Below are 20,417 nucleotides of genomic sequence, written 5' to 3'. Positions count from 1 at the left end.
CCCATTTTTAACCACAGCAGTCAATTCCATATAGTTTATTTAAAAATGCACCCAAATTTATTTGGCTTCAACCAGTGCAGGATTTCATATGATGCAGCAATACTTAACATGACATAACTCCCTCCACCACCTGATACGTGGGATGCAGATCTCCATATAGAGGACTTTACACATAGCCAAGATCAGCAATTTGCTGTTTTCTCTAAGAATGGATGGAATTGCAGTATATATTATATATCTCTGTAAAAAATCTTGAAATCCCAAGTGATTAAAAATTGAATTTTCCTTAGTCAATGTAAACCAGTAGCTCTCTGCATAGAAACATAGAAAATAGGTGCAGGAGTAGGCCATTCGGCCCTTCGAGCCTGCACCACCATTCAATAAGATCATGGCTGATCCTTCACCTCGGTATCCCTTTCCCGCTTTCTCTCCATATCCCTTGATCCCTTTAGCCGTAAGGGCCATATCTAACTCCTTCTTGAATACATCCAATGAACTGGCATCAACAACTCTCTGTGGCAGGGAATTCCACAGGTTAACAACTCCCTGAGTGAAGAAGTTTCTCCTCATCTCAGTCCTAAATGGCCTACCCCTTATCCTAAGACTGTGTCCCCTGGTTCTGGACTTCCCCAACATCGGGAACATTCTTCCCGCATCTAACCTGTCCCGTCAGAATCTCATACGTTTCTATGAGATCCCCTCTCATCCTTCTAAACTCCAATGTATAAAGGCCCAGTTGATCCAATCTCTCCTCATATGTCAGTCCAGCCATCCCTGGAATCAGTCTGGTGAACCTTCGCTGCACTCCCTGAATAGCAAGAACGTCCTTCCTCAGATTAGGAGACCAAAACTGAACACAATATTCCAGGTGATCTATGGATTAAGTATTTAACCCATAGATTAACCACCTCATTTAATGGTAGAGGATTGGTTCAAAAAAATCTAAAGTGCAGATTTGTAAATAAATGTTATTGTAATTTATCTGTTGCAATAAAGTTAGCCATTCATAAATAGGTAATGCAAATCTTTTTATGAGCTAAATATATCAAATACAGTGAAATTGGTTTACCAAAGGATTTCTTCTGGGCAGGTTCAAGACTAAGCCATTAATGTAGCACTGGAACTGTTGTTAAATAGTTACTGTAATCACATTTTATTCCAGTTGCTAAGGAGTTTATGTAGTTGGTGTATTACCTGCAGTGGTTAGTCTTCAGCTAGCTGCATTTTCTGTGATCAGAAAATGTATAAGCACTAAATCAAACTTTTCTCACTGTTGACCCTTAGTCCCAGTAAGTATAAATAACAGTTTGAGTATACTGTTACCTTGAGATTTCCAGCTTCCTTTTTTTCCCCAGCAAACAAGGAATGTTCATCAAAGTGTGAGGGGAATGATCTGGAATATAACACATAGTAACAGATTATCAAGTAGAAACAGAGTAACAACAGAATGTGATTCAGAGCATGGTGTCCATCATCAGCTTAATCTGTGAATTTACTTAGTCATAGCAAATGTGGTTATAAAGTTTTAGCGACCACTTGCATATCTAATTTAATAAGGTGCTACATCAGAGACTTGTTACAACGATTCAGGTACATAGTATTAAAAGCACATGTAGCCATATAGATAGAGAAATGGGAGTGGAACAAAAAAAGTACAGGTGTTCTGTGGGTATTTCTGGATGTAGGTAATGTTGTGGCCAGATATCTCTGCTGACATCTGTTACCATTAGTATAAAGGATTGGACACAAGCGGAAAAGAACTGTTATTGAAATTTGCTGATCCTAAATTAGGGGACATAGCAAACTGAGGGAGTGTGCAGGATATTGCAGGAAGACAGACAGGTTAGTGAAATGGAAAAATGTGTGACAGATACAGTTCAATATAAATAAATGTGATGCAGGGGAAAAGAACAGTGATGGGACGTCTACTCAGAATGCAGAATGTATTCCATGAGGGAAATTAAATAGCAGGAGCAACAACAATACACACTTAAGGGTATTGGGATAGTTCTGTCGCTAATGTGGTAATTTTTCCTGCTGCCCAATGAGAAGCAAAAAAACCATGTATTTCATAGACAAGTGTGCTGTGAAAAGGGGAGAAAATATTTTAATGCCACTTTTATATTGCACTGGTGGTATCCACTCTTATTTATAGAATTACAAGTGGGTGTCAATTATTCACCACTTGTTTGAATTGTTATGAATTTGGGTAAGGAAGAACTCAAATTTATGTAGCGTGCTTTTATCAGATGAAGCTCCCGTTCATTAACAATACCTGAAGAAAATTGAGGTGCCAAAGCAGCCACATCAGTGATAATAGGGCAGCAAATTTGGATTCAAGGACGTTTAGGCTATCTGCTGCCGCTCATGTGACAGGTGCTGTTTTTAACAATTCTTTGGCATGTGGCAACACCTTGTGTGTGCAACTGAAAATGTTACATCTAGGATTTACCTAATGTTGTCAGCTCTGCATTAGGTAGTAAATCTCTAGGAATAATGGGAGTTGTAGGGTGATTTGTGGATTTAGCCCTATAATCAAACTTGCATAATAAAAACAGAAAATGTTGGAAATACTCAGCAGGTCAGGCATCATCTGTGGAGAGAGTTAATGTTTCAGGTTGTTAACCTTTCATTCTGACAAAGAGCCCAAGTTTCCAATATCCGCTAGAATGGCGTACCTCTGAGAGGCCCGCCTATTTTGTGGAATGAAAAGCACGACAAAAACTTACCTCGCGATTCTCCGAGTGCAGCAGTCCTGTTCAGCAGTCAGCGCGTCGCAGCACAACAGCGGGGGGGGGGTGGAGCTACATCCCTGGGCCAAAAAGAGTGCCGGCAGCTGCGTGCATGCGCAGTGGAGTCTGCACATGCGCGCAGTAGCTCCTGGCCCTCCCAGCGCGTCCTGTCTCTGGGCAAACCTATCCCTGGCCAAAGGGATGTCGCGATGTTCACCGCCCCTATCCCGGGCCTACCTCACAGTCCTTCGCCGTGCCTCCACTGCCCTTACCTCCACGGTGGCGGGGCCCGCCCAATCAGCACCTCCTCGGTGGCGGGGCCCGCCCGAACTCCTCCCCGGTGGCGGGCCCCGCCCAAACTACTCCCTGGTGCCGGACCCTGCCTGACCAGCACCTCTTCGGCGGCGGGGCCCGCCCGAACTACTCCTCAGTGGCAGTCCCCGCCTGAACACCTCCACGCTGGTGGGGCCCGCCCGACCAGCAGCTCTTCGGCAGCGGGAGCCACCCGAACACCTCCTCGGCAGGTGTTGGAGGGCCCCTGGTGCTCCCAAATGGATAGTTGCTGCAGTAGGGGAGTAGAAACTTTAAATTTTTTTATTTATTGATTTTCTTTTTTGATTAGTTGATTTATTTATCATTTATTATTGATGATGGCTTTTTATTGGTAAAAGTGAAGTGTATCATGCTTTGTAAAATCCCCTAACTTCCCTTCCCCCCCCCCCCAATCTCTCACTTCCAGCACCTAATTTCTAAAGTGTAGGCAAGGTTTTTCTGATTGTACGAAAATCGACACTTACTCCATTCTAAGTTAGTTTGGAGTAACTTTTCGCTGCCTAAACTTGCAAAACAGGCGTAAGTGGCTGATAACGCCCCCTTTTGAAAAATAAACGGAACTAAAACTAAACTAAACTAACTCACTAGAACTGGAGCAAACTAAATGCCGAGAATTGCGATTTCTAAGATATTCCAAACTAAACTAGTTGCTCCAAAATAATAGGAGGAACCCCACCCGAAACTTGGGCTCAAAAGGTCATCGACCTGAAACGTTAACTCGGTTTCTCTTTCCACAGATGCTGTCTGACCTGCTGAGTAGTTCCAGCATTTTGTGCTTTTATTTTAAATTTACAACATCCAGTGTTTTGCTTTTGAATCAAACTTGCATGATCAGTAGCAGGATTTCTAACTCGAAAACAGGGCTATTTTTGTCCAATTTCTTATTGTTATGATAACAGTAAGCTATTCTTTGACAGTTTTCAGAATACTGTACAGAAGCATATAGCTGTAACACAATTCTTTTTGATATAATTTTACCACGAGATAGTCATACAGCTATTCCTGACCATTTGGCACAGCACCTTTTTTGAAAATCAAAAGCTTGTTTTTACCAAATAATTACTTACTTGGCCAAATTGAGAATTTCCAGGAGAAGTTTTTTATATTTTGTATCCTGTGCATTGTTGCCAGTGTAAAGTCGAAAGGCAGAACGCTCAAAGAAGGGTAGCACCTTCGATAAAGCCCTCAGCTCCATGAGGTACAAGAAATAAAGGTTTCGGAGCCTTTGTGGTCCTTCGCCTTGGGTAACCTGTGCATCAAACCGCTGCTTAAATTCTGTAATGTTGTGTCCCCATTTTCTTTCAAACCAGGTATCTGTAGAAAGAAAGTGTACTGTACATGAGGTTGGATGTAAGATGAGTGCATAGCCCACACACTTGATCCTCTTGCATTACTTCCTTAGCAGAACATAAATGCAAAGAAAATGAGATAATTACCACTAGAACAGTAATGTTGATGAGTTATTAAAATGGCATTATGAATTTTATCTTTAAACAAAGTGACTAGACATGATAAAACTTTTAAATATACTTAGCTTGCCCAGGATATTAACAGCCACCTGAGTGAGCTTCAATTGTAGATTAATGGTCAGCTGATAATCAAAATGGGGTAACTCAGTGAGATAATTGCTTCAGACTTATTTTCAAAAGATACTGTTGACAGATTCATTGTAATGTTCTGTCTGGTTTTACAGTGTAGGTTAATGCAAAACTCTTTACCCTTAATGCGAAAAATGTTCAGGAGAGGAAAATGAAAGAAAAAAAATATGACTCTGAGCCCCTTACCCACAATGTTAGAAAATGCTTGTAGCAGACTATCCTAGGAATGAAAATTTGAATGTTGCCAACTTTTTATATATAAATGCTCTTATACTTGAATTACACAAGTTGTTATCTATTGTGCCCTGCAGAGGAGTTTACTTGTCCTGATGCACCCTTGGTCTGTGGGTTATAATTATATTTTGTATCAGCAATCCTCACTATTTCAATTTATTTTTATGCACCAGAGTTACCTGGTCACTTCTTTTGTCTATCTTAAGTCTTCTAACTTTCAATTGGCTGAAATTGATCAAGGTTTCAGCTAACAAAGACTTTTTTATTGCCCCCACTTCCAAAATGGAGAATGGTGGAGAAGGAAGTAGAAACACAAGCTAAATATCGTTTTCTTAAATATATTTCTAGCAATAAATTTCAGTGGAAGTAATAGATAAAATGTTAGGCAGCGTGGAAGAGAATGAAGAGAACAAGGCAAGTAGTGTTTTAAAACTAAAATTGTACTTTAGGATTTAACATAACATTCAGACTTGATTAGCTTTATTACTGTAATACAACAATAACTTGCATTTATATAGCACCTTTAACATACTAAAACAACCCATGGCACTTCACAGGAGCGTTGCCAAACAGAATTTGACATTGATCCACATAAGAAGATAATGGGACAGGTGACCAAAAGCTTTGTCAAAAGGTAGGTTTCAAGGAGTGTCTTAAAAGGAGGAGAGCGAGGTAGAGAGGCAGAGAGATTTAGGGAGGGAATTCCAGAACTTGGGGCCTTGGCAGCTGAGGGCATGACTGCCAACGGTGGATCGATTTTAAATCGGGGATGCACAAGAGGCCAGAATTGGAAGAGTGTAGCGATCTCGGATGGTTGTACGGCTGAAGGAGGTTACAGAGAAAGGGAGGGCCGAGGCCATAGAGGAATTTGTAAACAAGGATAAGAATTTTAAAATTGAGGCATTACCAGATCTCGAGCCAGTGTATGTAAGCGAGACAGATGAACCGGACTTGGTGCGAGTTAGGATACGGGCAGCATAGTTTATGGAGGGTGAGCATAAGTTTATGGAGGTTGGAAGATGGAAGGCCAACCAGGAGACCAGTGGAATAGTCAAGCGTACAGGTAACAAAGGCATGGATGAGGGTTTCAGTAGATGATGAGCTGAGGCAGGGGTGGACCCCAGCGATATTACAGAGGTGGAAGTAGGCAGTCTTGGTAATGGAGCAGATATCTGGTCGGAAGCTCAAATACGACACCAAGGTTGCAAACAGTCTGATTCAGCCTCAGACCATTGCCAGGGAGAGGGATAGAGTCTGTGGCTAGGGAGCAGAGTTTGTGGCGGGGACGACTGAAGACAAAGAAAGCAACAACAACAACTTGTATTTATATAGCGCCTTCAACATAGTGAAACGTCCCAAGGCGCTTCACTGGAGTATTATGAGATAAAAAATTTGACAGAGCTGTATAAGGAGAAATTAGGGCAGGTGACCAAAAGCTTGGTCAAAGAGGTAGGTTTTAAGGGGCGTCTTGAAGGAGGAAAGAGGTTTAGGCAGGGAATTCCAGAGCTTAGGGCATTGGCAACAGAAGTCACGCCACCAATGGTTGAGCGATTAGAATCAGGGATGCTCAAGAGGGCAGAATTAGAGGAGCACAGACATCTCGGGGGTGGGGCTGGAGAAGATTACAGAGATAGGCAGGGGCAAGGCCATGGAGGGATTTGAAAACAAGAATGAGAATTTTGAAATCGAGGCACAGGGTAATGGGTGAGCGGGATTGATGCGAATTAGGACATGTGCAGCCAAGTTTTGGATCACCTCTAGTTTACGTAGGGTAGAATGTGGGAGGCCAACCAGGAGTGCATTGGAATAGTCAAGTCTAGAGGTAACAAAGGCATGGATGAGGGCGTTGCGGAACTGGAGCTGCAGGTGGATTCACTCTGGAGCATGCACGATGCTGAGAATGACGTGAATAGCATGTTTAGTGAGTTGGTCTTACCGCAGGTAAAGGGTACACAGCCAGATAGGGAATGGAAGACCAACAGGAAGAGCAGTGCAAGGAAGGTAGTGCAGGGATCCCCTGCGGTCATCCCCCTGCAAAACAGATACACCGCTTTGAGTACTGTTGAAGGGGATGACTCATCAGGGGGGAGCAGCAGCAGCCAAGTACATGGCACCACGGCTGGCTCTGCTGCACAAGAGGGCAGGAAAAAGAGTGGGAGAGCGATAGTAGTGATAGGGGATTCAATTGTAAGGGGAATAGATAGGCGTTTCTGCAGCCGCAACTGAGACTCCAGGATGGTATGTTGCCTCCCTGGTGCAAGGGTCAAGGATGTCTCTGAGCGGGTGCAGGACATTCTGAAAAGGGAAGGTGAACAGCCAATTGTCGTGGTCCATATAGGTACCAATGACATAGGTAAAAAAAATGGAATGAGGTCCTACGAGGCGAATTTAGGGAGCTAGGAGCTACATTAAAAAGTAGGCCCTCAAAAGTATTAATCTCAGGATTGCTACCAGTGCCACGTGCTAGTCAGAGTAGGAATCGCAGGATAGCTCAGATGAATACGTGGCTTGAGGAGTGGTGCAGAAGGGAGCGATTCAATTTCCTGGGACATTGGAACCGGTTCTGGGGGAGGTGGGACCAGTACAAACCAGACGGTCTGCACCTGGGCAGGACCAGAACCAATATCCTAGGGGGAGTGTTTGCTAGTGCTGTTGGGGAGGAGTTAAACTAATATGGCAGGGGGATGGGAACCTATGCAGGGAGACAGAGGGAAATAAAAAGGAGGCAGAAGCAAACTATAGAAAGGAGAATAGTAAAAGTGGAGGGCAGAGAAACCCAAGGCAAAAAACAAAAAGGGCCACATTACAGCAAAATTCTAAAGGGGCAAAGTGTGTTAAAAAGACAAGCCTGAAGGCTCTGTGCCTCAATGCGAAGAGTATTCGGAATAAGGTGGATGAATTAACTGCGCAGATAGCAGGTAATGGATACGATGTGATTGGCATCACGGAGACATGGCTCCAGGGTGACCAAGGCTGGGAACTCAACATCCAAGGGTATTCAGCATTTAGGAAGGATAGACAGAAAGGAAAAGGAGGTGGGGTGGCGTTGCTGGTTAAAGATGAAATCAATGCAATTGTAAGGAGGGACATTAGCCTGGATGATGTGGAATCGGTATGGGTGGAGCTGCGAAATACCAAAGGGCTGAAAACGCTAGTGGGAGTTGTGTATAGACCACCTAATAGTAGTAGTGAGGTTTGGGACAGCATCAAGCAAGAAATAAGGGATGTGTGCAATAAAGGTACAGCAGTAATCATGGGTGACGTTAATCTACACATTGATTGGGCTAACCTAACTGGTAGCAATGCAGTGGAGGAGGATTTCCTGGAGTGTATTAGGGATGGTTTTCTCAACCAATATGTCGAGGAACCAACCAGGGAGCTGGCCATCCTAGACTGGATATTGTGTACTGAGAAGGGACTAATTAGCAATCTTGTTGTGCGAGGCGCCTTGGGGAAAAGTGACCATAATATGGTAGAATTCCTTATTAAGATGGAGAGTGACAAAGTTAATTCGGAAACTAGAGTCCTGAACTTAAGGAAAGGTAACTTCGACGGTATGAGGTGTGAATTGGCAAGAATAGACTGGCAAACGATACTAAAAAGAGTTGACGATGGATAAGCAATGGCAAACATTTAAAGATCACATGGATGAACTTCAGCAATTGTACATCCCTGTCTGGAGTAAAAATAAAACTGGGAGGGTGACTCAACCATGGCTAACAAAAGGAAAATAAGGATAGTGTTAAAGCCAAGGAAGAGGCATATAAACTGGCTAGAAAAAGCAACAAACCTGAGGACTGGGAGAAATTTAGAATTTAACAGAGGAGGACTAAGGATTTAATTAAGAGGGGGAAAATAGAATACGAGCGGAAGATGGCAGGGAATATAAAAACTGACTGCAAAAGCTTCTATAAATATGTGAAGAGAAAAAGATTAGTAAAGACAAACGTAGGTCCCTTGCAGTCAGATTCAGGTGAAATTATAATGGGGAACAAAGAAATGGCAGACCAATTGAACCAATACTTCGGTTCTGTCTTCACGAAGGAAGATACAAATAACCTTCCGAAGATACTAGGGGACAGTGGGTCTAGTGAGAAGGAGGAACTGAAGGATATCCTTATTAGGCGGGAAATTGTGTTAGGGAAATTGATGGGATTGAAGGCCGATAAATCCCCGGAGCCCGATAGTCTGCATCCCAGAGTGCTCAAGAAAGTGGCCCTAGAAATAGTAGATGCATTGGTGATCTTTTTCCAATCTATCAACTCTGGATCAGTTCCCATGGACTGGAGGGTAGCTAATGTAACACCACTTTTTTAAAAAGGAGGGAGAGAGAAAACGGGTAATTATAGACCAGTTAGCTTGACATCAGTAGTGGGGAAAATGTTGGAATCAATTATTAAAGATGAAATAGCAGCGCATTTGGAAAGCGGTGACAGGATCGGTCCAAGTCAGCATGGATTTATGAAAGGGAAATCATGCTTGACCAATCTTCTGGAATTTTTTGAGGATGTAACTAGCAGAGTGGACAAGGGAGAACCAGTGGATGTGGTGTATTTGGACTTTCAGAAGGCTTTTGACAAGGTCCCGCACAAGAGATTGTTGTGCAAAGTCAAAGCACATGGTATTGGGGGTAATATACTGACGTGGATAGGGAACTGGTTGGCAGACAGGAAGCAGAGAGTCGGGATAAACGGGTCCTTTTCAGAATGGCAGGCAGTGACTAGTGGGGTGCCGCAGGGCTCAGTGCTGGGACCCCAGCTCTTTACAATATGCATTAACGATTTGGATGAAGGAATAGAGTGTAATATCTCCAAGTTTGCAGATGACACTAAACTGGGTGGCAGTGTGAGCTGTGAGGAGGACGCGAAGAGGCTGCAGGTTGACTTGGACAGGTTAGGTGAGTGGGCAAATGCATGGCAGATGCAGTATAATGTGGATAAATGTGAGGTTATCCATTTTGGGGGCAAAAATTCAAAGGCAGAATATTATCTGAATGGCGGCCGACTAGGAAAAGGGGAGGTGCAACGAGACCTGGGTGTCATGGTTCATCAGTCACTGAAAGTGGGCACGCAGGTACAGCAGGCGGTAAAGAAGGCAAATGGTATGTTGGCCTTCATAGCTAGGGGATTTGAATATAGAAGCAGGGAGGTCTTACTGCAGTTGTACAGGGCCTTAGTGAGGCCTCACCTGGAATATTGTGTTCAGTTTTGATCTCCTAGTCTGAGGAAGGAAGTTCTTGCTATTGAGGGAGTGCAGCGAAGGTTCACCAGACTGATTCCAGGGATGGATGGGCTATCATATGAGGAGAGACTGGATCAACTGGGCCTTTATTCCCTGGAGTTTAGAAGGATGACAGGGGATCTCATAGAAACGTGTAAGATTCTGATGGGACTGGACAGGTTAGATGCGGGAAGAATGTTCCCGATGTTGGGGAAGTCCAGAACCAGGGAGCAAAGTCTTAGGATAAGGGCATTTAGGACTGAGATGGGGAGAAACTTCTTCACTCAGAGAGTTGTTAACCTGTGGAATTCCCTGCCGCAGATTGTTGTTGATGCCAGTTCACTGGATATATTCAAGAGGGAGTTAGATATGGCTCTTACGGTTAAGGGGATCAAGGGGTATGGAGAGAAAGCAGGAAAGGGGTACTGAAGGAATGATCAGCCATGATCTTATTGAATGGCGGTGCTGGCTCGAAGGGCCGAATGGCCTACTCCTGCACCTATTTTTCTATGTTTCTATGTTTCAGCAGTGGATGAGCTGAGGCAAGGCCGGAGACGGGGCGATGTTACGGGGGTGAAAATAGGTGGTCTTAGTTATGCTGTGGATGTGGTCGAAAGCTCATTTCAGGGTCAAATATAACACCAAGGTTGCGAACAGTGTGGTTCAGCCTCAGACAGGAGTTGGGGACAGGGATGGAGTCAGTGGCTAGGGAATGGAGTTTGTGGCGGGGACCGAAAACAATGGTTTCGGTCTTCCCAATATTCAATTGGAGAAGATTTCTGCTCATCCAGAACTGGATGTCGTACATGTAGTCTGACAATTTGGCGACTGTGGAGGGGTCAGGAGAAGTGATAGTGATGTAGAGCTGGGTGTCATCAGCGTACATGTGGAGAGTTTGTGGCGGGAATCGAAGACAAAGAAAGAAGAAAGACTTGCATTTATAAAGTGCCTTTAACCACATCCCCAAAATGCTTTACAGCCAAATTATGTACTTTTAAAGTGTAGTCACTGTTATCATGTAGGAAACGCGGCTATTGCGCACAGCAAGCTCCCACAAACTGCAATATGATAATGACCAGATAATCATTTTTTTTGTTATGTTGATTGAGATATAAATAATGGCCAGGACACTAGGGATAACTCTCCTGCTCTTCTTTGAAATAGTGCCATGAGAACCTTTACATCTATCCAAGTGGGCAGACAGGGCCTTGGTTTAACATCTCATCCAAAAGACAGCACTTCCGACAGTGCAGCGCTCCCTCAGCACTGCACTGGAATGTTAGCCTAGATTTTTGTGAAGTCTCTGGAGTGGGACTTGAACCCACAAGTTTCTGACTCAAGAGACAAGTTTTCTACCCACTGAGCCATGTCTGACATTTAAATGGTTTTAGTCTTCCCAATATTTAGTTGGAGGAAGTATCTGCTGGATGTCAGACAAGCAGTGTGACAAATCTGAGGCAGTGGAAGGGCTGAGAGAGATATTGGTGGGGTAAAGTTGGGTGTCATCAGTGTACATTTGGAACCTGATGTGTTTTCGTATGATATCACCTAGTGGCAGCATGTAGATGTGTTTTTGGATGATGTCACCAAGGGGCATGTAGATGAGAAATAGGAGTGGGCCAAGGATAGATCCTTGAGGGAATCCAGAGGTAACAGTGTGGGAGTGGAGAGGAGAAGCCGTTCCAGGTGAACCTCTGGCTACAACTGGTTAGATAAGAATGGAACCAAGCGAGGGCAGTCCCGCCCAGCTGAATGACTGACTGAGGAGAATGGTGTGGTCAACCACCTCAAAGGCCGCAGACAAGATTGAGACGGATGAGGTGGGATACTTTACCACGGTCCCAGTCACGTAGAATGTCATTTGTAACTTTGATGAGGGCCATTTCAATACTGTGGGGACTGTGAATTATATTTATTTCACCATCATATAGTGCAAGACCCAAAAACTTCCAAAACTGGCTAGCCAAGGAGAATCTTCTATTTCACCAACACCTGTGGTTTAAGGGTTAATTAGGTGCTTCAGGTAGAACATTCAACATTTGCACATTGGCATCCTTGATTAGAGGATGTTGAAAAACACATGGAATGGAACGGTAAAGAGTTTCTGTACATACCTCGTAATAGATATCGTGCACTAAGATGGATGTTGATGCTGGTATGCAAACCTGAAATTGTTCGATAGAATGATCTCTTCTCTAGACACAATCCTGAAATCGAAAGTTGTAGTTTCATTCTCTTACAATAATTGGTATAGAGATTTCTGTTCTAACTTGTATGTCATAGTTAAACTATTGAAACCCCAGTAATTATATTAAAATATTAGATTGATAGATTTTAAACAGTTGCATTTTTGTCCTACAAGGGTTTGAACACAGGCTTGGAAGAAATCAAATTAGTGCCATTTTATCCGTTAATATAATGTAAAAGCATTATTATACATTGAGTCAAGTAAGCTGAAAATATGAAGATGCAGTTACCTTGCAGCCAGCTATAGAAGGTTCCATCTGTTTGGAAAAAATTCAGAAGTCTATAATGAGGTTTTGGTTTTTAGTACAACAGCAAAAGCGAGGGCACTCCATAGAATCATAGAATGGTTAAAACACAGAAGGAGGCCATTCAGCCTGTCAAGCCCGTACCAGCTCTCTGCAGTCATAAAACAAATCCCACTTGCACTATGAATTACATATTGGGCTAATTCCAGAGAGATGGAAAAGTGATATAACTTTCTTCCATCCTCCCTCCTTCCCCCCCCCCCCCCCCCCCACCCCCACAAAAAAAATCATGCTGGTAAAGAAATTCCTCCCTGGAAATTGGATTCTAAAATGGCCATGGCATAAATTTTGCCAGCAATGGCACTCCAGTTGACTTTTAAACTGCATCGCTAATCCAGTGAAGTGGTGACATTATAGTAGCACCTGTTCGGTGCACCTGCTGGAGTGAATTCTAAGAAGACAGAGACCTACTGACTTAGATGTTGTGGACTGTGTAACATTTGAGCTTTCCAGAGTGAACAGTATCGGAGTTGCTCTTTGTACTATTAGAGTGTCTGATGTGGCAGTTGAAAGATGTTGCCAATATATCAAAACCTTCAATACTATAAACACAATTGCTTTGGAAAAACAAATCTGTGATTCTATTGTCTGTGGATAATGGATTTGCCTTTACTGATATTGCTATTAAACAGAGAGCAGTTATTTTACAGAGAACATGCAGAAATCAAGCGCAGACAGCGGAAGGAGCGTGCGGCAAACCAGATTCCCCACCCACCCTTTCCTTCAGCCACTGTCTGCCCCACCTGCGACAGAGACTGTAATTCCCGCATTGGACTGTTCAACCACTTTTAGAGAGGAAGCAAGTCTTCCTCGATTTCGAAGGACTGCCTATGATGATATTAAATCTCCTACCACTTTCATAATTCTCTCTCTCAAAAAAATCTAAAGATCCCAGTCACTTAACTTTATGCTTTTAGCTTTGTTAATATAAGCAGAGTCGCTATTTCCGTGAGTTATATATAACACCGTAGAAACATTGCACAATGTATACAAACTACTGAAACCTGACAACATGTTTCCATAGGTAACATGACACAAGAACATAAGAAATAGGAACAGGAGTAGGCCATACGGCCCTTCGAACCTGCTCCGCCATTCAATAAGATCATGGCTGATCTGATCATGGACTCAGCTCCAATTCCCCACCTGCTCCCCATAACCCCTTATCCCCTTATCATTTAAGAAACTATTTCTGTCTTAAAATTTATTCAATGTCCCAGCTTCCACAGCTCTCTGAGGCAGCGAATTCCACAGATTTACAACCCTCAGAGAAGACATTTCTCCTCATCTCTCTTTTAAATGGGCGACCCCTTATTCTAAGATCATGCCCTCTAGCTCTAGTCTCCCCCGTCAGTGGAAATATCCTCTCTGCATCCACCTTGTCAAGCCCCCTCATAATCTTATACATTTCAATAAGATCACCTTTCATTCTTCTGAATTTCAATGAGTAGAGGCCCAACCTACTCAACCTTTCCTCATAAGTCAACCCTCTCATCCCCGGAGTCAACCTAGTGAACCTTCTCTGAACTGCCTCCAAAGCAAGTATATCCTTTTGTAAATATGGAAACCAAAACTGCACGCAGTATTCCAGGTGTGGCCTCACCAATACCTTATATAGCTGTAGCAAGACTTCCCTGCTTTTATACTCCATCCCTTTGCAATAAAGGCCAAGATACCATTGGCCTTCCTGATCACTTGCTGTACCTGCATACTATCACTTGCTGTACCTGCATAATAGGTACAACTTAGGAGAGGTTATTTTTTTTATTATACCAAGGATTTCCTCTCAGATAGTTAACCATTTAAGTAATTAAGATATCCTATAATGTGAAATTATGTACCAATTTCCATTTCTTTGTCAAAGGTCAGTCTTTAGTGAGGAGTACTAAAAAGATTAGAGAACTATACTACACTATAGCATTATATATTGTGTAGAATTATTTCAATCCAAAAATGTTCTTTTGTGGATGTTCACCCACACTTGAACAAGCATGTGGACCGTTTGGCCTCCTTCTGTGCTGTTTTTTTGTTGTTGACAATACATATTTAAAGCTACAACAGTAAATACCAAGAACAGCTGAAAAAAAATCATTATCATAAATATGGACTGGTGACAGACAATCCACATTAGGAGATGCGTGTATTTCAGTTTTAAAGTAAATTGTGGTCATATATTTTTTTGAAATGCAATGATGTTGTTGCAGTCCTCAAAATCAGAATTTCACTCCAATGTAAAAACAATCCAGAATTGCAGACCTAAGCCAACAGCTGTATCATCCAAGACTGAGTAATTGTAATTACCTTCATCACCTGCAAAAGAAGAATATACCAATTCAAAAGACTGTCAAACCTTCTTTAATTAATTCCCTTGCATTACAATACATGTAGAACTGATTTCCAAATACAAACCAAAAAGCAGCATTCATCCTCATCTTGACACTTATGTATAGATTTAGAGATATTGGCATGCAATTACAAGATAGCCATCTATTTCAGGAGATAAAGTATAATGTGGCAGATGAAGTATAATGTGGATAAATGTGACCTGGGTGTCATGGTACATCAGTCATTGAAGGTTGGCATGCAGGTACAGCAGGCAGTTAAGAAAGCAAATGGCATGTTGGCCTTCATAGCGAGAGGATTTGAGTACAGGGGCAGGGAGGTGTTGCTACAGTTGTACAGGGCCTTGGTGAGGCCACACCTGGAGTATTGTGTACAGTTTTGGTCTCCTAACTTGAGGAAGGACATTCTTGCTATTGAGGGAGTGCAGCGAAGGTTCACCAGACTGATTCCCGGGATGGTGGGACTGATCTATCGAGAAAGACTGGATCAACTGGGCTTGTATTCACTGGAGTTCAGAAGAATGAGAGGGGACCTCATAGAAACGTTTAAAATTCTGACGGGTTTAGACAGGTTAGATGCAGGAAGAATGTTCCCAATGTTGGGGAAGTCCAGAACCAGGGGTCACAGTCTAAGGATAAGGGGTAAGCCATTTAGGACCGAGATGAGGAGAAACTTCTTCACCCAGAGAGTGGTGAACCTGTGGAATTCTCTACCACAGAAAGTTGTTGAGGTCAATTCACTAAATATATTCAAAAGGGAGTTAGATGAAGTCCTTACTACTAGGGGGATCAAGGGGTATGGCGAGAAAGCAGGAAGGGGGCACTGAAATTGCATGTTCAGCCATGAACTCATTGAATGGCGGTGCAGGCTAGAGGGGCCGAATGGCCTACTCCGGCACCTATTTTCTATGTTTCTATGTTTTTATATAATACAAATCAACAGCACAAAAGGGACCCATTCAGTTCATTGTGCCTGTGCCAGAGATATGTATTCAAATCCCATGTCCCTGTCTCATTCAATTCCCTTTTAAATGATTTAGCCACTTGTGGTAAAACATTCCATGTTCTAATTCCTTCATTCTTCATGATAATTCCCCAAGTCAATGTCTCCTTGTTATCAATTTACTATTTTCACTCAAAACATTCCATAATTTTGAAACACTCTTAGATTCCCACCTCTAACTTTTTCTCTTCCAGTGAAAAACAATCCTTGAAATTGAGAGCCACCGTAACTAGAACCCTTCATTCTTTGTATTTTTTTAATGATCCGTTTTCTATGACTTCTTATACTGGGATGGCCAGACTGTATACATAATTGCATGTTTAGCCAAATCAATATCTGCATGAATTCAACATTAGGATTTTTTTTTGCTGTTGTACTGAAGTTGCATGTTCAGCCATGAACTCATTGAATGGCGGTGCAGGCTCAAAGGGCCGAATGGCCTACTCCTGCACCTATTTTCTATGTTTCTATGTTTCTATTGCCATCCTCGCTTCGAGGGACTGCCTATGATGATTAAAATGATGATGTGTAAAACCAATCTCCCTTTATAATCTTTGCTACCTGCATTCTTCCTCTTGGCATTTAAGGCATTCTTCTTTTCAGTGTCCTTTTTCCCCAAATGTAGTAATTTACATTTCTCTGCACTGCAGTAATGTGCCTTGCCTTCATCTAGAATCCTGCACTTTTCAGTTAGCCATGCCTCGTAATTTGGTATCAACAGCAAACGTCATTATTAATCCTCTTGTGCTGACATTCAAATTCTTTAAATTATGAGTAAACAAGAGGCCCCAACACAGATCAGTGGGGCACACAATTATCTACATTCCACCAATCTGAAAGACATCAATTCAGCCTATCGTGTGCTTTTTGTCCTGGCCATCCCTCTTTGCTGGTGATGAGCCGCCTTCATGAACTGCTGCATTCCCTTTATAAACAGTGTACTTTCATTTTCACAACAAATCTCTTCTCTTGCACTTTATCAAATGCCTTCTGAAAATCACTATGTACATCCATTGCATTCCTTTTGTCTTGATAACTGAACTCCGAACGGAAAAATAAGTAAGTTTTCAGTACTGAGGAATGGTTCCATCCAAAGCTTTAACTTGTTTCTTCGATTTCTATTTTTGTACCAGATTCCCAGCATTCACAGCTTTTATTTTTCCATCTTCTTTGTACCAAAAGAAGAAAAACTGCTAACAATTTACTGGTTTATCCTATCCAGTTTTGAAATTTTCCACCCTCCAGCCCTTTGGGATAATCCCAACTTCCTATTGGTTTGGGGAAATTAAGGTTGTTGCTCTGCTTTCTCCTCCTCAAATCCCTTCAGTATTCTGGAATGCAGACAGTAAGGGCCTGATTACTTTTCAATATCAGTCCCAGTACCTTAAATATGAAAAGATTTCTGTATTAATCTCCAGTAGTGGACAATGGCAGCAGGCGCATGGGAACACCATCACCTGCAAGTTCCCTTCTAAGTTGCACACCGTCCTGACTTGGAAGTAAATCGCCATTCCTTCATTGTCGCTGGGTCAAAATCCCGAAACTCCCTCCCTTACAGCACTGTGGGAGTTCCTTCACCACACAGACTTTAGCAGTTCATGAAAGCGGCTCATCACCAGCTTCTCCAGGGCAATTAGGATTGGGCAATAAGTGCTGGCCTTGCCAGCGATGACCACGTCCCATGAACTAACTTAAACCAACTTCCTCACATATTCCGGCAGTTATACCATTACACTCCTCCATAAAAACTGATGTAAAATACTTGAACATCTCACTCTAGTACAAGGTGAACATAGAAACAGGAGGAGGGCATTCAGCCCCTCAAGCCTCTGCCATTCAATTACATCATGGCTGATCGACACCCGAACTCCATTTGTTCCATATCCCTCGATACCCTTACCTAACAACAATCTATCGATCTCACCTTAAATTTCAATTGGCCCAGCACCCACAGCATTTTGGGGAAGATCGTTCCAGATTTCCTCTACCCTTTTGTGTGAAAAAGTGCTTCCTCATTTAATTCATAACTAGCCTAACTCTTAATTTTAACATTATGTTCTTTCATTCTGGATTCCCCCATCAGAGGATATAGTTTCTCTATATCTACCCCCATTGAATCCTTTAATCATTTTATATACCTCAATTAGATCACATCTCAACTTTCTAAACTTAAGAGAATACAATCCAAGTTTATGTAACCTGGCCTCATAATTTAACCCCTTAAATCTTGGTATCATTCTAGTGAATCTGCGCTGTACCCTTTCCAAGGGCAATATAACTTTCCTGAGGTTCTATGCTCAAAACTGAACACAGTACTCCTGATGGGGGTCATCACTTCCTCACTTTCAATTTCACCCCACCCGCCTTTAGATAAAGGCCAACATTCCAAAATACTTTTTGCACCTATGCACTGACTTTTAGAGATTTGTGTACATGGGACACCTAAATCCCTATGCTCCTCCAAGGTTCCTTAGTCTCTCACCATTAAGAAAATATTCCAATATGTCTTTCTCAGATCTAAAGTAAGAAAAGTCACACTAACCCAGGTTAGATTATTATTTTGTAATCTCTCCATTTTTTTAATGTATATTTAACTTAATTCAGTTTTGTGCTGATAACTGCTCAAAAAAATTCCCATGTTATCACTATGAAAAGATCAACAATTGTGACATCGCTAATACAAAGTTGGTAAGAAATAATTTTCATTTTTTTTTAAATATTGGTTCATGGGACATGATCGTCACTGACAAGGCCAGCACTTATTGCCCAATCCTAATTGCCCTGGAGAAGCTGGTGATAAGCCACCTTCATGAACTGCTGCAGTCTGTGTGGTGAAAGTACTCCCACAGTGTTGTTAGGGATTTTGACCCAGCGATGATGAAGGAATAGCGATTTACTTCCAAGTCAGGATGGTGTGTAAGTTGGAGGGGAACTTGCAGGCGATGGTGTTCCCATGTGCCTACTCCTTCTAGGTGGTAGAGGTCACAGGTTTAGGAGGTGCTGCCGAAGAAGCCTTGGTGAGTTGCTACAGTGCATCTTATAGATGGTACACACTGCAGCCACGGTGCACCGGTGGTGGAGGGAGTGAATGTTTAAGGTGGTGGCTGGGGAGCCAATCAAACGGGCTGTTTTGTCCTGGCTGGTGTCGAGCTTGTTGAGGGTTTTTGGAGCTGCACTCATCCAGGCAAGTGGAGAGTATTCCATCACACTCCTGACTTATTCCTTGTAGATGGTGGAAAGGCTTTGGGGAGTCGGGAGGTGAGACACTCGTCACAGAATACCCAGCCTCTGACCTGCTCTTGTTGCCACAGTATTTATGTAGCTGGTCCAGTTAAGTTTCTGGTCAATGGTAACTACCCAGGATGTTGATGTTGGGGGATTCAGCAATGGTCATGCCATTGAATGTCATGGGGCAGGGCTCAGTGCTGGGACCCCACCTCTTTACAATATACATCAATGATTTGGATGAAGGAATTGAGTGTAATATCTCCAAGTTTGCAGATGTCACTAAACTGGGTGGCGGTGTGAGCTGTGAGGGGGATGCTAAGAGGCTGCAGGGTGACTTAGACAGGTTAGGTGAGTGGGCAAATGCATGGCAGATGCAGTATAATGTGGATAAATGTGAGGTTATCCACTGTGGTGGCAAAAACGCGAAGACAGAATATTATCTGAATGGTGGCAGATTAGGAAAAGGGGAGGTGCAACGAGACCTGGGTGTCATGGTTCATCAGTCATTGAAAGTTGGCATACAGGTGCAGCAGGTGGTAAAGAAGGCAAATAGTATGTTGGCCTTCATTGCTAGGGGATTTGAGTATAGGAGCAGGGAGGTCTTACTGCAGTTGTACAGGGCCTTGGTGAAGCCTCACCTGGAATACTGTGTTCAATTTTGTTCTCCTAATCTGAGGAAGGACGTTCTTGCTATTGAGGGAGTGCAGCGAAGGTTTACCAGACTGATTCCCGGGATGGCAGGACTGACATATGAGGAGAGACTGGATCAACTTGGCCTTTATACATTGGAGTTTAGAAGGATGATAGGGGATCTCATAGAAACATACAAGATTCTGACGGGACGGGACAGGTTAGATGTGGGTAGATTGTTCCCGATGTTGGGGAAGTCCAGAACCAGGGGACACAGTCTTAGGATAAGGGGTAGGCCATTTAGGACTGAGATAAGGAGAAACTTCTTCGCTCAAAGACTTGTTAACCTATGGAATTCCCTGCCGCAGAGAGTTGTTGATTCCAGTTCATTGGATATATTCAAGAGGGAGTTAGATATGGTCCTTACGGCTAAAGGGATCAAGGGGTATGGAGAGAAAGCAGGAAAGGGGTACTGAGGGAATGATCAGCCATGATCTTATCGAATGATTGTGCAGGCTCATAGGGCTGAATGGCCTACTCCTGCA

At 42.8% G+C, this 20,417-nt stretch overlaps 1 protein-coding gene across 1 annotated transcript in view; it reads right to left on the bottom strand.

The window, feature by feature from the left end:
• ero1a (endoplasmic reticulum oxidoreductase 1 alpha) overlaps nt 1-20,417 on the bottom strand; it is a 59,025-nt gene that overhangs the window by 11,729 nt on the left and 26,879 nt on the right. The window contains exons 9-13 of the mRNA XM_070879208.1: nt 14,187-14,191; nt 12,595-12,621; nt 12,232-12,324; nt 4,133-4,379; nt 1,324-1,393 (exon numbers count right to left, since the gene is read on the bottom strand). Coding sequence (XP_070735309.1) covers nt 1,324-1,393; nt 4,133-4,379; nt 12,232-12,324; nt 12,595-12,621; nt 14,187-14,191 — 442 coding nt within the window. The remainder of the gene's footprint in view (nt 1-1,323; nt 1,394-4,132; nt 4,380-12,231; nt 12,325-12,594; nt 12,622-14,186; nt 14,192-20,417) is intronic.

The sequence above is a fragment of the Pristiophorus japonicus genome, chromosome 4 (assembly GCF_044704955.1).
Source record: "Pristiophorus japonicus isolate sPriJap1 chromosome 4, sPriJap1.hap1, whole genome shotgun sequence".
In the NCBI taxonomy this organism is placed as follows: Eukaryota; Metazoa; Chordata; class Chondrichthyes; family Pristiophoridae; genus Pristiophorus; species Pristiophorus japonicus.
This window is presented reverse-complemented; position numbering and strand designations above follow the sequence as displayed.